This window comes from Abramis brama, assembly GCF_963993115.1.
Source record: "Abramis brama genome assembly, chromosome: 13".
Classification (NCBI taxonomy): Eukaryota; Metazoa; Chordata; class Actinopteri; order Cypriniformes; family Leuciscidae; genus Abramis; species Abramis brama.
Window position 1 is genome coordinate 11,759,469 of NC_139975.1, and position 14,001 is coordinate 11,773,469.

At 37.1% G+C, this 14,001-nt stretch overlaps 1 protein-coding gene across 3 annotated transcripts in view; it reads right to left on the reverse strand.

Annotated features, from left to right (window-relative positions):
- atp8a1 (ATPase phospholipid transporting 8A1) overlaps positions 1–14,001 on the reverse strand; it is a 131,655-nt gene that overhangs the window by 48,155 nt on the left and 69,499 nt on the right. For all 3 annotated transcript variants that reach the window (XM_084133612.1, XM_084133611.1, XM_084133610.1), the window contains 7 exons: positions 12,691–12,773; positions 10,132–10,181; positions 9,812–9,881; positions 8,922–9,006; positions 8,297–8,436; positions 5,184–5,322; positions 175–239 (listed from right to left, as the gene is read on the reverse strand). In XM_084133612.1, coding sequence (XP_083989738.1) covers positions 175–239; positions 5,184–5,322; positions 8,297–8,436; positions 8,922–9,006; positions 9,812–9,881; positions 10,132–10,181; positions 12,691–12,773 — 632 coding nt within the window. The remainder of the gene's footprint in view (positions 1–174; positions 240–5,183; positions 5,323–8,296; positions 8,437–8,921; positions 9,007–9,811; positions 9,882–10,131; positions 10,182–12,690; positions 12,774–14,001) is intronic.

The window sequence follows — 14,001 nt, forward strand, 5'->3', positions numbered from 1 at the left end:
ACTGTTCTGGAAGAGAGTCGCACTGGGAATTATGTCACATGCTTTGATGTGCGGGGGGCCCTGAAGTGATCCGTCAGCTGCCGTGTCTTTTCATCTCTTCTCAGAGCTTGTGTTATAAATGGTGACATGTAACTGGTTTTTCAAATAAACATACACCTCTGACTCAATACTCACATCCAGGGTGTCCTCGTTTATCACCAGCATGCCCATGTTCTTCGTGAGCAGTTTGCAGGAGTGTCCTACAAGACAAAAAAAAGGAAAACTCATTACTTAAACCTCTCACTAAGCCTGAAAGCATATGGTATGTTTGTGGGGAAAAAACACCTCGTTTGGCATTCGAACATGTGACAAATGGCTCGCCGCAACGTAGTATTTTAGCAATACATCAACATTACAAAGATATGCGATGTGTAACCACAGAAACAGATGAAAGAAATGACTAATTGAGGAGTGAAAAGCACATATTGTGATTAAAGTTTACAGCAGACCTGAGTTTAAGACTCCCACATTGCATTGGTTTTAACATGCTTGTTCGCTGTTCGTATGAGATCACAACTGGAAAGCTGACAGCAGTCCGATAAAAAAACACGGCATCCCATCATCCATCAGGATGTGTCTAAACAACATAAAGGGTGGAACACGTCCACTTGCGGTTTAATAGGTTGCCGACACCTCAGTATTTGGGGAGCGATGTCCACAGGGAACAGTTTGTGTGTGTGTGCTTTTAGATGGCAAGAGTCACTGGAACACTAGTGTTAAATAAGTGTTACTGTAAAATGGTAAATGGACTGCATTTATATAGCGCTTTCACAGACCTATGGCCACCAAAGCGCTTTACATAGCCTCACATTCACCCATTCACACACAGACGGCGGTGTCAGCCATGCAAGGCGCCATCCAGCTCATCGGGAGCAGCTGGGGTTAGGTGTCTTGCTCATGGACACCTCGACACTTGGTCAGGTGGAACCGGGGATTGAACCACCAATCTTTCGGTTTGTAGACAACCTACATGAACCACTGAGCCACTGCCGCCCAAAGACAAGAATAGTCTAAAAGCAGTAGTTAACTTAAATTGCATCAAGTAATTATGTATCGGACTGACCTAATGTCTTCTGCCTACCAAGGCTACTCACTGACATGTAATAATGACTTGATCTTGGAAGCATCATGAAGACTGGGTTAGAGATTAGAAATAAATTCATAAATGTTGCTGCTGTCATGAACTTTATACCATGACATTATATAAAGCCACAGAATAAAAGAATAAAAAAGGTAATTTAGATTTTACAGTATATCTCACAATTCTGAGAAGAATCTGAATTGCGAGATATAAACTTGTTATTCTGTCTTTTTTCCTCAGAACTGTGAGTTTATATCCCGCAACTCTGACTTTCTTTCCAGAATTGTGATACGAGTTAAAAATGTTATGCGTTTAAATGTTATCCATGTAAAGTGTTATAGGTTAAAATATTTCATGGTGTAACTGGAGGACTAATACATTGTCTCCTATGAACTGCATATGTGAATACTATGTAGACTTATGTTTACATCAAATTTGTGCTTTAGTAGTAAACTAATCACAGGTTTCATCAGGCTTGCAACCATAAACGTCAGCGTTTAGCTTTAAAGGCCGTCTTCGATGACAGTATTCTATAAAAATGAAGAATCATTTTTTCTTTCCGATTCTGACATCCAACATTTTTTTTCTTATTCTGTGGATTTCCTCCACTTGTTACCACTGTTTTTCTGCCACCACAATGCACGCACAGCTATAAGTGATTCCCTAATATCGATACCCTCGTGTCACGATTCGATACATATCACGATACTGAACTTCGATACGATATTATTGTGAGACATGGTAAAAGGGTTTTTTTTTTTTTACTGTTGATTAAAATTATAAATTTGGTATATCATTGGTGTTGGAAATGAATAGGCTTGGACTTGGTGCTGATAACCCAATGCACAGGACAAAGGTGACACCAGAATAAAAGTATTCATGATTCCGAAGCTTTTTAGATAAATATGCTTGCACTCTGTCACTGACTCTGACACCCCTACAAGTGATGTAACTGTGACTTCTGCTCCCAAATGGTCTATGAAACTTGTACATGTCAACTTCACTCATTAAATCCAATAACAATGTTAGTTAGTATAAGAGATAATAATTTACACCATTAAACGTAAGGCATGTAATTTTGTGCCACTAGTAGTGACACCGTACCAAAACAGGTTTCCCAAACAAGGTCCCAAGTTGGTGAATAGTTGCCTTGTATCTGAATTTGCACATTTCAACAGAAAAAAAAAAGATGACACATTTCACCCTTAAGGAAATGTGACCGCGCCATTACAAAACTAATCAAATTCAACAAGAGTATGAATTAGCATGTATTTGTGTGCCGCTGTCCTGCCCTGTCATTCCTGTTGAAACCATTTCTGTTGATTTTCAACTTGCATATTCACCAAAATTTCCTGTCTGTGTGGAAAACTGATTTGGTTTCCTGACAGTGACCCAAACCTTGACATATTTCCGCAGCTTCATTCTAACCGCTGGTGGTCTAATGTCACATCATCCCTCTCCAACCCAGTTAAGCTAAAACACCCTTGGTAGAAACGATAGATTTTACATTTGTGACACCTGCATGATGCAGCATAGTTGTGTATAAATCTGGAAAGGAGGCATTGAGGTTACACTCAGTGGTTGCATTGGCTCTGTGCTGCTGCAGGGTGGGTTTTCATTCTGTCTATTGGCAGTGGCTGTGGGTTAGAAGAGGGCATGTTGAGTTGTTTGCGTTGGCCGCATGCTGTTTGTTTGGGCTTTAATCTCTGAGGCTTTACAGTGGCACCCAGTGGCCAGGAGCAACAGCCCAGCGGTAGCAGCACAGTGTGGATAGCTCACATGTCCTCGCTCCAACTCTCTGCTTAATGGCCTGATACATTAATAAGGCCATCAGAGGGCTAGTGTGGAGAGAAGAACTGGAGCGGTTTCATGTACTCTGTGCGAGAGGCAGCCAAACAGCCCTAAGTACCCGCTAACCCAAGATTAAACTGTGCTTGACTTCACAGTGCTGGGGTTCACTTCACTTCTGATAGTTTTTCATATGTTTCTGAAGAGCGCACGTGTGGGAAATGGAGAAACCGTATATTTTTAAACATGCTGTGGTGTTAACGTATGGATTCATGTTTTGAAAGTGACAAAAGAGGTTAGGCTATGTTCACACTGCGAGCCTTAGTGCTTAATTCCGATTTATTACTGAGATTTGATTTTTTTTCGTATAGTTGTTCACATTGTTGTTTTAAATGTGGCCAATATCATATTCCAGTGCGAACAGATCATGGTACTGGACTGACTCGCATGCGCAAAAGAACGATAAAGGACGGCACGCAGCAAGCTGTTATATGGAAGCAAACACAGAGACACTGAAGTAAGCAATTAAGCGTTTATTCATAGTGTGATCTGCCACCGAAGAGAGCGAATTTATGCACAGGGAATATAAAAAAACGAAGACGAGGATACGAAAAAAGAGAGCAGAGTTTTTAAACATTTATGATACAAGCCCTCATGTTTTGCTTGTAGAGCCATCACTGTAATACTTATGAGTTTTGACATCACTGTCCTTCCACTGACTACCTTTCGCAACTGTCTTGATAACGTCGGGTATGTAACATTTTTGAAGTGACTCCCATGAGCACAGAATTGTGACGAATGTTGATCTAGAGTGACATAAAAGTCGCATGAATTCCGATATGGCTGTTCAGACTGAAGTCACATTGCAAAACATCTGACCTGTATCGGATTCAGTAGCAACTGAAAGTGGCACAAATTGGAATTCATAAGATCAGATTCCATGTAGTTTGTGCTGTTCATACTGTCATGAGAAAAAAAGATCTGTCACACACACACACACACAAAAAAAAATCGGATTTGGGCCACATTTAAGTTTTTTTTAAAATCTATAACTGAAAAAATAAAAAAATAAAAATAAAAATAGCATAAAATAGTTAAATAGCATAGTCCTAAAATATAAAATGTTATAGTAATCTAGTGCAGGGTTTTTTAAATTGGAATCCAGGCCCTTGAGAAAAATAAAATTGGTAAAGCATAATTAAAATTAATGTGTGGCTATATTAAATGTTAATATAATATTTTTTACATTCACATTCAACAATGATGGCATTATGAAGCGCTTACATTTTCCAGATATTTGAACAATTTGCTTTAGTACAATGATAAAGTATTATATTGTTATCATTATATTGTTGTTATATTTTCTATATTTAAATATTAAACATTTTATAAGTATCTTTCTTATTTGATGCTTAATATTTTCTCACACAGTATACATGGGTTGTTATATAAGAAATACTAAGTTTGAACACTGCTGGCCTAGTCCATTTGTCCACATCACCTCAGACACATTTTAATGACGCTGGCAACGGATTCAGGAAACCTATACTAGCTGGAAGACTCTTGTCATCCTCCAATTTCTCCAAATGATAAATTACAAAAATGCAAAAAATACAAAGTAAACACAGACATGGGCGTCTTTATTTTACAGTGCATGCCGGCCAAGCAGAGGTCCAGTAAAAATCCCTTCCTCTCCGAGCGTGTACGTTTTCAAGCCGTGGCACAGCTGGCCGGTGGGCACAATGGGCTGATTCAGGATCAGTGCTGGTAGGTGGCCACAGACTGCGCTCTGTTAGGATCTGTTTTTCTGACTGTAGCGTTTAACGTGAGGCCCGTTCAAAAGCCACATTGGTAGTCGCGCAGCTGTCGGGCTAATATGAGATGCCACATCACAGGAAAATAGGAGGGGGCGACCATTGCCTGTTTTGAAAGCTGGTGGTGGTTGTAGGGACAGACTAGTGACGGACGGGTCGAGGACACATGCGTTGCGTCAGTTTTCGGATGAGGAAAGAAACCAAACACCTTGTACCTGTGCGACAGCCGGTCAGGAAGGGCTATGTTTGTTTGAGTGTAAGAGCGAGAGAGGTTTGGGGAAGGATTGTGTATATTTTTGATCATTTAAATTAGGGAGGGAAATACTCACTGGTTAATGTCAAAATATAAGAAAAAAACCTAAAGAGCTAAAGAGAACTAAAATAAGAAAAATGAAGCCCACAGGTTTCTTGAAGCTATCTGTGTATATCAATACAAACAATCCATTATATGTTTTTCTCACCTATGTTGATGGCGGTCTCCTGTTTGTCTCCAGTCAGGATCCAGATCTTAATGTCGGCTTTCATGAGGGTCTCGATAGTTTCTGGTACTTTGTCTTGAAGTTTATCTTCAATGGCTGTGGCCCCCAACAACTGCAGGTTCTGCAGAGAAAAAGACAATAATAATATAAATGAACATCAAATGCTGCCGTGATGTGTGCAGATCTTCAAGCAGATGGAGCTTAAATAATAAAACTTTAAATAATACAAATCCACAAATATGACCGCCTGGAATTATTATCACACAATGTTCGTTAATTTGACCAGAAGAGGACTGGCCCCCTGATTGAGCCTGCTATTTTTATTCTCCATTTCTGTATTGTAAGCTGTAAGGTGACTTGACACACACTCATTCATTTCACTCAGATACAAAGAACCGATAATAAAGACGGCCTAATAGGCAGATTAAAAAAAAGGCATAATGTACAATCAGCAAGTCATAATTAGAAAACAAACCCAGTGATCAGGAGGATCTTGTATCACCCTGTTGGGGTTTATTTTGGGATAATGACAAGATGATTTTACATTAACTTGCTCATTACACAGCTACTTACCAAATAAATAAAAAACATGAGCATGAAATATTGATCATTTATATTTCAAACAATGAGTAGAGACTGTGAAGTGATATGAAAGACTAGTACCGCTGTAGGAAATCCCTTATGTTCCATTACACATAAGATTAAACATGGACAAGTGTGTGAAAAGCGCTGGTGTTTTCCTACAATCAGATGACGATCCTTACAGTTAGATGCAATTGAAGGACCAGAGGGGCATTCGAGAAATTTATCTCATGCTTGGATCACAAAGACTCAGTTATGGGTGTATGAGAGAGAGGGGTAGAGACTGTGGACTGTTAATGTGTTTTTCTCAGGAAGCCCCCAGCCCTTTGACCAGCCATGATCCTATTTGGAGCGGACAGGATTTTGACAGGACCCCGTAGAGGAAAGTCAGCTGCACCAAAGGAGGAAAAAAAGAAGGAGCAAACGGCCTCCTGTAAACCTGATCGGAAATGTGGAGAGCAGGGCCTCTGATATGATACAACCTTTACTTTATATCATACTCTATTTCTAGTTTAGATTAACAGGGTTCAGAGAATCTGTAAGATTTGGCAGAATTTAAATATAAAATGTGAGCTGAGACTCTGTACTATTTTTGGAAGATAAACTCATCAAGTCAAAAGATTTAAGAAATAATGTTTAAGGCATGTGCAAAACTTTGTAAATAACGGTTTTCACAAAATATTATGCAACACAACTGTTTTCAACATTCACAATAAGAGGAAATGTTTCTTGAACAGCAAATCAGTGTCAGAATGATTTCCGAAGGATCATGTGACATTAAAGACTGGAGTAATGATGCTGAAAATTCAGGTTTGCTATAACAGGATTAAACTACATTTTCAAATGTACATATTAAAATTGAATTTTTTTAAACATTTTATTGTTATTTTAATATAGCTATTGTAATAATATTTCACAATATTGCTGTTTTACTGATTAAATAAATGTAGTCTTGGTGAGCATAAAATACTTATTTTTATAAGAATCTTTTTATTATTATTAACTTTTAATGGCAGTGTATTAAAAACGAATATTTTGAGGCAGCTAATATGTAAACCAATCATCTAGTTTTCACAAATCATTTTACATTTGATGTGCAATCCCTCAAAGGGAATGTCAAGAATAATTTTATGTAAACTTAATTTAAAAATGATTTAAATTGTGCATAAATTATTTCTCTTGTTCTCAGACAGAAAATCAGATGTTTCAGGGGTTTATTTTCCAGCAGAAACATAAGGTGCCACCGCTGCCACCTGCTGATGGAAAGATGTAGTTACATCTGTCAAACGAGAGGCTTTTATGTTAAATGATTGATTAGAATCATTTTCTCCGAAAAGTTGCCAGCGCTGCTTCAGCCAGTGATTAATGATGGTGGTCGGCCATGTTTGACGAGCACTTCCAGAGCCTAACTTTCCACAGGTCCACCACTGTGCTTTCCTCATGGTTTGAGCCTAATCGTTTATACTTCTTCAGATGCCATGTGAGCAGAGAAAACCCAGCCTTCATTGAACAAACTGAAGCTAAGGAACTGTTCTGGGACCTGCCAAACTAACCACCCTACAGGAGAAGACAGGGCTGCATTATAACCTCTCAGAAGCACGTGCCATTTGTGAAATATGTTGACTTCTCCTCACACCGTCATTCTTATGAAGACAAATTGCCTGTGAGGATGAGAAGTTAACATAATGTGTTCTTTGTTGCTGATTTTAATAACTATTTTAAAGGACTATTGCATGTAGGACGACAACCGGGAACATTATCCTGGGTGCCCATGAAGACATTTACACTACTCTTCAATAGTTAAGGGTTGGTAAGATCTTTTTGAAAGAAGTCTCTTATGCTCATTTATTTGATCAAAGATACAGTAAAAACAGTAATATTGTGAAATATTATTATACTATGAAATAACTATTATATTGTAATATACATTTAAAAAATATATTTCTGTAATGGAATTTAGCAGTCATTACTGCTGTTGTTACATTTCTTATGTAACGTTTCAATGTTGTGTCAGTTGTGCTGCTTAATATTTTTGTTGAAACTTTAATGCATTTTTGTAGGACTGTTTTGATAAATAGAAAGTTCAAAAGAACAGCATTTATTTGACATAGAATATAATCTTTTGTAACATTATAAATGTCTTAACTGTAACTTTTGATCAATTCAATTGTCCTTGCTGAATAAATTTCTTAAAAAAAAAATATATATATATTACTGACCCCAAACTTCTAAAAAATATTGTACATGGTAATTCATGGTACTACAGCACATCCAAAAATTATAGTATGATACTATGTCGAAGGTAATACCATGAAACATTTTGGTACTTGTTTGTGTAGAACCATATTACTGTATATCTGTGTAAAATAAATTTAAGAAATAAGAAATGATGATATATTGCCTTCCCTTAGTATTGCTGCAGCAAGAACATATAACGTTCTGGAATGTTCTGTGACCTTTGTATGGAGACCACTTTATCTGTGCCCACTGGAAAAGCTATTTGTATACCTCACCTTTTCAATCAGTTCATAGCTTTCCTCCATCTTGAGTGCCCTGTTTTGGAGAGCCGTTGAGGCACGATGATAAACCTCGAGCCACTGTTGGTAGGACGACTCTGAGATGTCGGCCACAGCGAAACACAGTGTGCGCAGGCCTGCAAAAACACACAAAGATGAATACATGAGCTTCTCTTAGATATGCTAATTCTCAACATCTTCCTGTCCTCAAAAAATCCCTTTCTTCTAATCTTTCTGAAGAAGAAAGCCATCGTCTGTTTTTAGACTGATGCTAATACAGCTGTGGATGATCTCCGCGCAACATGAATTATTCATGCAGGGTATTTAAAAGACAAAGCTACTGATTGCTTGAGGTTCCTATGAGGCTGATACATCTCAGTTGTTCCACCAGGGGGCGGCGTCTTCATGAGAGTGAAGTACCGCAGTACGCCAGTCCTTTCAAGCACACATATTTCACATCAGTCTCTCATTGATCTCACAGTCTCGCTATGAGAGGATCTGGCAACCATCATCAACACCTACAGTGATTTGACTGGATTGTGGGTGCAGAACAGACTAACATTTGATAACAGACTAACAGAAGAGAGAAAGCAGATAGTAGGCAGGTGTGCTTGTCTCTCACCCTCTGTGGCAAACTGTTCCAGGTGTTTCAGGGTGATGTCCTTGTATCTGGAGCTGTCTGCTAATCGCTCATAGATCACAGTGTCCTGGGAGACAAAAACATGGGGCATAATTCTTCTACTCTGTGCTGCCTTCACGGATCACATCAAATGCAGAGGAAAAGAGAGTGCTAACATATGTCTGACTAATTCTACAGTCTTTCTTTCTTTCCTTCATGAACACATTTATAGTAACGCTTTAATATTTGATCCGATTTGATTTTAATGCATCACACAACAGCTGGGATGTGATGTGGGAGGAAAAACATCTCTTTCCATCATTCTCTATCTGAGATCTGCCAGATTTTATTACATACTCTTAACATTTCTTACACGCACATACACAGATCAAGATTATATTAGGGATAACATTTCTGATTGATACAATAAATAAAAATTGGATAGGTTATTCAAGGTCGATTATTCAAGGCTTTGTCTGTAATATAAAATATTTGTTGTTGTTCACACATTTAGTTTTTGACCTAATATTAAACCTAAAACGTAAAATAGCTTTTCTTATCTATAATGTTGTGATTTAAACTGCCTTGTAGCTTTTAATTAACAATTGTTGTGTAATTTTGTGTGGATTTTTGCACAAATTGTTTTCAAAGGAAATATTGAGCAAGATGAGAAATAGCAGGTTTTTAACAGGTTACAGAACATGTATAACTGAAGGAATAATTGGCAGATTACTTGAGTACCAAAATAATAATCTGTGCAAAGGCAGTGTGCTTTGTGTATCTGTCTGGCTCTTCCCTTCCTCACAAGAGAGAGCACTCTAGAGTGGCCAGGGTTTAGTTGCAAGCGTCTGACGGCTCTCTGTTTCCATAGCAACAGACTATGAGATACTCACAGCCCCTTTGCAATAAAGGCGGATCTTTCCTGATGGAGTGCGCACGATGACTGACATCCTCTTCCTGGCACTGTTGGGTAGGGGGAGGGGGTCAGGATGAAAACAAAACACCACCATCATCCATCAATATTACTATCATAATCATAGACACCATCATAATCATCACCACTCTGAGTAAATAATGGTGCTGAAATACAGCAAAACCATAATGGTGTTTTTGTTTTCTATCAAGCAGAATGAAAGGGCAGAGCTGAACACATGACAATAAAAATGGAAATGAAAACACCAAAGACAAACCTACTTGTGCTGCAATAATTTACCTTGTGAACTCCAAAACGTGCAACAATTCATATTTCTCCTCCTCTCCAAGCTATAAGACAGAAAAGCATCAACATTATGTCTCGAGAGGTCAAGGTTTAGCTGTTTAGCCCTGTCTCTGTCCTGTATGCATATACATATACATATACATATACATATACAAAGAGTTCAGATGCAAAAGCCTCTAAGTGCCATCTAAAATTTTCCTCTAGAATGATCATTTTAATCAAGCTTGTATATTTAATTTCACTTAAACGACAATTAATAGGTAATTTTCATTGCCATTTTAGTGAAATTACTGAAATTAAATATACAAGCTTGATTAAAATGATCATTCTAGAGGAAAATTTTAGATGGCACTTAGAGGCTTTTGCATCTGAACTCTTCATATATATATATATATATATATATATTGTAGGCTGTGATTTTGTTGCATCACACACTATTACAATAAAGTTAGTTGTCACTGATATCTTGTGTCATAATTGGTTAGGACAGTGTATTAGCACAGAGTTTGAGATCTCTACCGTTCTCTTAGCTCATTTTGAAAGACTGAACAGGAAATTAAAACTTTTAATTGCTTTTTTTGGCCTCTGTGACTTATGGAAGTAAGCAAGTATGATGATGGGGTGGATGATGGGAGTTGTCTTGCACTAAAGGGCCAAAATTAGAGAGTGTTACAGACCAGGGAGCACAAGACTTGCGCTCTTCCCCTGGCGCTCGCATCAGATTAACCAATTACAGTTTCAAAGTGTGACTCCTCGCTCCAGGTCTAAGAAAACAGCAGCGCTTTCTGTCTCGCTAATTAAATTCTCTCTAATCTTCTCAGCAAGTTTCTATTAAGAGCTCTGCGCAGATATCTTCAGCACATCGGCCGTCTCTCTCACTATCCTCCTCCAGTGCTGCAAAATTTCTCACTTTTTTTCTTTATAACTTAAGAAAGTGTGAGAAACAGAGGGGTGGGGAGGGGGGGAGGCACTGCATCAAACCATCACATTCCCCAGTTCTTCTCCACTGAGACATGGAGTAGGGTGAGAAATATCACATTTGATACTGCGAAACAGTCAGAAAAAAAGCTAAAGACCATATATCTTTACTTCAGCTCTTCCTTCATTTCAAATCAACAGAAGCACTTGTTTTTAATTAAAAAAAGTTTTAAAGACACACCAACCTTAAATGATATAGTACAGAAGTGTTTCCTACATATTTCTGCAGTACATAATTAGTCCTAAATAAATACAAAACAAAGCCATACGATTGTGTGAATTTTTTTTCTTACTATTCATTACAATAAAACTCTTTGTATCCAGTAAAGTAGGTCAGATGGTAATTCAGTAACTGCTGAGATGGATTTTTTTTATATTAATGTCCCTTTGGGTAATTCAGTAAAAGAGAGAATTCATGAGAATTATTTGTTCATAAATCAGAATCAGTTCATCTTTAATTCAGTCTTCAAACTAACAACTTGGGTAAAATATAAATGGTAACCATTTACAATCTAAAAAAACATTTGGTTACACTTTATTTTAAGGTGTCATTGTTACAGTGTAATTATACATTTAAGTACTGAGTAATAATAATTAACTACATGTACTTACTATAGGGTTAGGATTAGGATGAGGGTTTGGTTTAGGGTTAATTGCATGTAATTATGCATAATTTATAGTTATTACTACAGTAATTACATATGTAACAATGACACTGTAAAATAAAGTGTTACCAAACATTTATTAATCTTGGTTAATGTTAATTTCAACAGTTACGAATACACTATTATTAAAAAGTTTGGGGTCTGTAATATTTTTTTTAAATAGTTTTTGTCTTATGCTCACCAAGGCTGCATTGATTTGATCAAAAATACAGCAAAAACAGTAATATTATTAAAATTTAACATAACTTTTCTATTTTAAAATAATGATATATAATGATATAAATAATGATTATACATGCCAACTTTCAACATATAATAAATGTCGAAAGTTGAGCTGCTTAATATTTTTCTGTGGAAATCATGATACATTTCGTTTAGGATTCTTTGATGATTAGAAACTTCAAAAGAACATTTATTTGAGTTTTTTGTAACAATGTAAAAATCTTTACAGTAACTTTAATGCACCCTGCGGTTTAATGCATCCTTGCTCAATAAAGTATTATTTCTTTAAAAAAAAAATCTTTCTGACCCCAATATTTGCACAGTAGTGTAAATCTTAAAATCATTTTTTAAAAATGCCGTGGAGATTCAGTAGCATCCTTGCCGAACAACAGTGCAGAAAAGACCGCATTACAGATCGTAAAAGGGTTATTTGTTTCAGACAGAAAGAATGTTCGTTATTTATTGACTCAGTATATAAAAATGAAGTTGCCACAGGTCTGCGATGGCTTCCTCTCTATCATACATTATAATAAGGATATAATGGATCCGTTGAAGAGGGACCCCGGCGTACAAATTGCCTTTAATAGTTCTCCAGAGTGCAAAGTGTGAGTGAGCTATGCAGCATGACAGAGGGTGAGTCACGTTCCCACTGCAACTCATCATCTATTCCCACAACGTCTTTACTTACCGACTCCACAATAACACAGTCTGGAGTTCTCCCAGAGAACACGAAACCCAGGTTTTCTGCTGCCCGAACCAAAGCACCTTCATCTGTGGAACAAGACAGCATTTGGTGAGGGCAGGTGGTGGTTAAGTCACATTGGATAAAAGCGTCTGGTATATGACTACTTGTTCACAACACTAAGCAGACAAACTGTTGGAGATGAGGTGGCACTACTAAAACCTGCTGTTACCTTTTTTTGTAACAAAAATCACCCGCCCATGCTTTCCATTTATCTCAAACGTGGTCTGGCTAATATTCAATGCACCGCTGCACAGACGTGAAATTAAAATGGGTCACCAGTCTCGCTAAGCCTCAAAGCTAGGGATAAATTCTGACAAATGCTAAAAAGATAAATTATGCATAACCATGAAGGTGTCAAATGCAAGCACCGGAGAGAGTGAACCTGCATTAATTAACTCATCTGTTTCTTTGCCTGCATTATTTCACATTCATGAATGTCTTACGAACAAATGATATCTGTTAAGAGGCAACTCAATAAAAAGCATCCTAACAGATTCATAACACTGATCTGTCTCAACTGAACACTGTTTCAGCTCAACACTGATGTCTGCTAGAGATTGGAAAACCAAATCAGAACCATTAGAAAGAGGAACAGGATATTAAGACCATGCTGTGGCTGCCCTCTTCACTTCCTGTACTCTATCAACAGCAACCAGCTGTCGGTCTTGTCTGAGAGCCTGAAATTAGTTCAATGATCCATTTGTGGATCAGTTTCCACATTAGTAGAACTACATCTATAGATTTATTTGCTGTATTTAAAGATGTATCTATTGAATACATACACTACCACTCAAAAGTTTGGGGTCAGTAAGATTTTAAGGTTTCTGAAATAAGTCTCTTATTTCAGCACACAAAGGCTGCATTTATTTGATCAAAAATCAGTAAAAACAGTAATATTGTGAAATATTACAATTTAAAATTACTGCTTTATATTGTAATATATTTAAAAAATATAAAATCTACAATAATAAAATCTGCTTCATTATCAATGTTAAAAACTTTTTCAGGATTCTTCAAATTAATAGAAGGTTCATTAAATTATAAGATTATAAATGTCTTTACTGTCACTTCTGATCAATTTAATGCACCTTTACTGAATAAAAGTATACATTTCTTTTAAAAAATCAGTATTGAAATAGCTTTAGAACGGTAGTGTATTTATTAGGAAAATCTTCCTCTGTGGGCTTTTTTTCAACACAGTTATAGTTGTAATTAATCGGCATGTCACAATTTTCAAACAACTGACAGCCCCAA